This window comes from Atta cephalotes (assembly GCF_000143395.1).
Source record: "Atta cephalotes unplaced genomic scaffold scaffold00002, whole genome shotgun sequence".
Taxonomy (NCBI): Eukaryota; Metazoa; Arthropoda; class Insecta; order Hymenoptera; family Formicidae; genus Atta; species Atta cephalotes.
Window position 1 is genome coordinate 4,404,796 of NW_012130066.1, and position 2,814 is coordinate 4,407,609.

Genomic DNA, 2,814 nt, shown 5'->3' on the forward strand with positions numbered 1-2,814 from the left:
CCTTGAAGTCTAGTGAAGTCCAGCAAAGCCCAGCAAAGTCTATCGAAGTCCGATGAATGACAATCTGTGAAGTCCGATGAAGTTTTAAAGTCAGAAATCTAGGTGTATATCTATTTTCTGAGTGGTTATCCTCTCAATTTATAATCAATATAATACAGATTAATTGTTAAAATCAATATCAATTTATAGTCTTTTTATGATTAATTAAATAAGCATTTATCTGTAATATATTATAAATATTTAAAAAGATTTTATTTAAACTGTACGTACGTACAACTACTTGATAATATATAAAATAAATTAAAATAAATAACAATGTTCAGATGGTAAATACATAAATTAAATAAATAAATATTTAATTAGCAATTATACATGTAATTATACATACAATTTCTACTTTTCTAATTTTAATTATATTCCTAAATTATAAGCTATAAAAGTAATACGAAAGATATATATTATAATTGTATTTTTTTTCTATATAACAACATCTCTTTCGAAACATGTTTCATTAATTCCTTCAGTTTTTAATATTTGAGTCATGGGAGAAGTATCCATTTGCAATACAAAAATAATAATGGTAAGTACCCATATAAAGAACTGAAAGAAAAAAGGCCAATTATATAATAAATATCGTTACTTTAATTTTTTTATTTATTTATTTTAATTATAGATTATTATTACATAGAAAGAATAATTTTGCTAAGTATCTGAAAATTTAACCAATAAATTTAAAATTTATTAATCTGAAAATAATTTTGTTGAATTGTCAGAATAATTATGTAGAATGTTCAAGCTGATTGTTAGAATAATAGAATTTTTTGCATTGCTCGAGTTCCCCACATAATTATTTTGATAGTCAACAAAATTATTTATCCAGGATCGAAACGTTTCAAGAGATAAATGTCATCATTATATAAACTAAAGTTTAATTATATTATTATTTCTCTATATTCTTCAATCAGCGGTAATTCTCTCAAAGGCATTTTATTTATTATTTATTATTTGATTAAATCATTGAAACTGTTAATATTTATTTATTTAAAACTATTTTTTCTTAACTATTTTGTTCTTAACTATTTCGACCTCGATTTTTAGATATTTCAGCAAAATCATTCTCTTTTCATAGTTAAACTTATTAATGTGAATGATATTAAAGACCTTATTAATGAATTTATGACCAAAATGAAATATGCCCTTTACGCCGAATTCCAATGGTCGAAATGATATTTGCAAAAGAAACTGATAAATCTGTAATATAACATAATTCTTGCCTAAAGTTACATATATGAAGTTATTTGAAATTTACAATTAGAAAAGTATTAAAAAATTTCACCTCTCTACGTGATTCCGTAAAACGTATGAGATTTGTTAATTTATGTGTCAAGACTTTAGTTTTTTGCACCTGAAATGATGAAAGTTAACTATATTATTTATAATTTTGACATTTATAATAACTGTGTGACTTTCAGTAATAATATAGAATATAGATATCTATATGATTAAATTATTGTAATTTTTAAAGGAGTGAGATTATTTAACCTTTTATTCTAATATCTAAGAAAATGTTCATCTTTATAACATTTATTCTTTTTGTATATATCAATTATTATTTATAATTTCTAAAGAAATTTTGATGTCATTTTGGAGGAAGAGAGAGAAAGAGAGAGGGAAGGGAGAAAAAAAGAGAGAAATTATATTATAACTTCTACTTGTAAGGATATTTTCTCTTTATAATATAATGTGCAAAAATTAGCTTACCTTGGCACTAACATTTTCGCAAATATAATTCAGTGATATGAATTTTGTTAAAAATACTATGCACCATATGTCGTTGGCAAGAATAAGTTTTAGTTTAGCTGAATTGTTCTCATATATATATGTTAAGCACAATATCATATGATATTGAGCAAAAAAATGTTGTGACTAAAATAAAGAAACAAGATATCATCTGTAATGTTAATTGTGTTCCGAATAAATCGTTTATGTCACGAGCTATTCGACAGAGTTCCAAATGAAGATGCCTAAAACGACATTATACATATATTAATAAATAAATATATTAATACATATATTAATAAATAAATAAATATAATATTATAAATTTATATTTATCAAATTTGTTATTACTTTATACTTTTTGTATTTTATGTGCGCGTGAAAAATTTATCAAAATTTTGATTTCGAATAAATCGGTGATTATTGTATTTTGATTTCTAATTTTAAAGTATACAAAAATTAAGAAGAAATAAATAATAATTTAAATAAATAGATATTAATTTATATTAGTGTAATTAATCATAAAATTTTTATTTACTCAGATTAAATAACTTTGCATAAATAATAGTAAATTTTATTTTAAGTGTTTATTTTAAGTGTTACTGCAAAAATCAAATTGTACATACTCAAAATCTTAAAAAATAAAAAATAAAAATAAACAATCTATACAGAGTCACTAAGAGTCATAGGCTGATGAAGGTGCCAATCGAAGGATTAATGGTATAGAATTTAATCGTTGGCATCTTCATCAGTCTATGATTCTTAGTAACCCTGTATAGATTGTTAATTTTTATTTTTTACTGCAAAAATATATAGAATGTAATGTATTGTCTAATTAATGTTTATTTGTACATCATGTAAATTATAATTAGAAATTTAAGATTATTATAAATAAATACAAAATTGTCACTTATTAAATAGATAAATAATAATACATTTATACGTTTAGTCAATATAATAATTTTCTCTTTTTTTATGAAATATCACTTTCTTAATTATTATTGTGCCACTATATCAATTTACATTACGGTCCAT

General features: G+C 22.1%; 1 protein-coding gene across 1 annotated transcript; it reads right to left on the reverse strand.

The window, feature by feature from the left end:
- Nucleotides 1–477: 477 nt before the first annotated feature.
- LOC105623124 lies at nt 478–2,814 on the reverse strand. Its single transcript, XM_012204525.1, has 5 exons — nt 2,808–2,814; nt 1,762–1,859; nt 1,337–1,405; nt 1,162–1,251; nt 478–600 (listed from the first exon to the last, which is right to left on the reverse strand). Exons 1-5 carry the CDS (start codon nt 2,812–2,814, stop codon nt 478–480), a joined length of 387 nt encoding a protein of 128 aa, XP_012059915.1.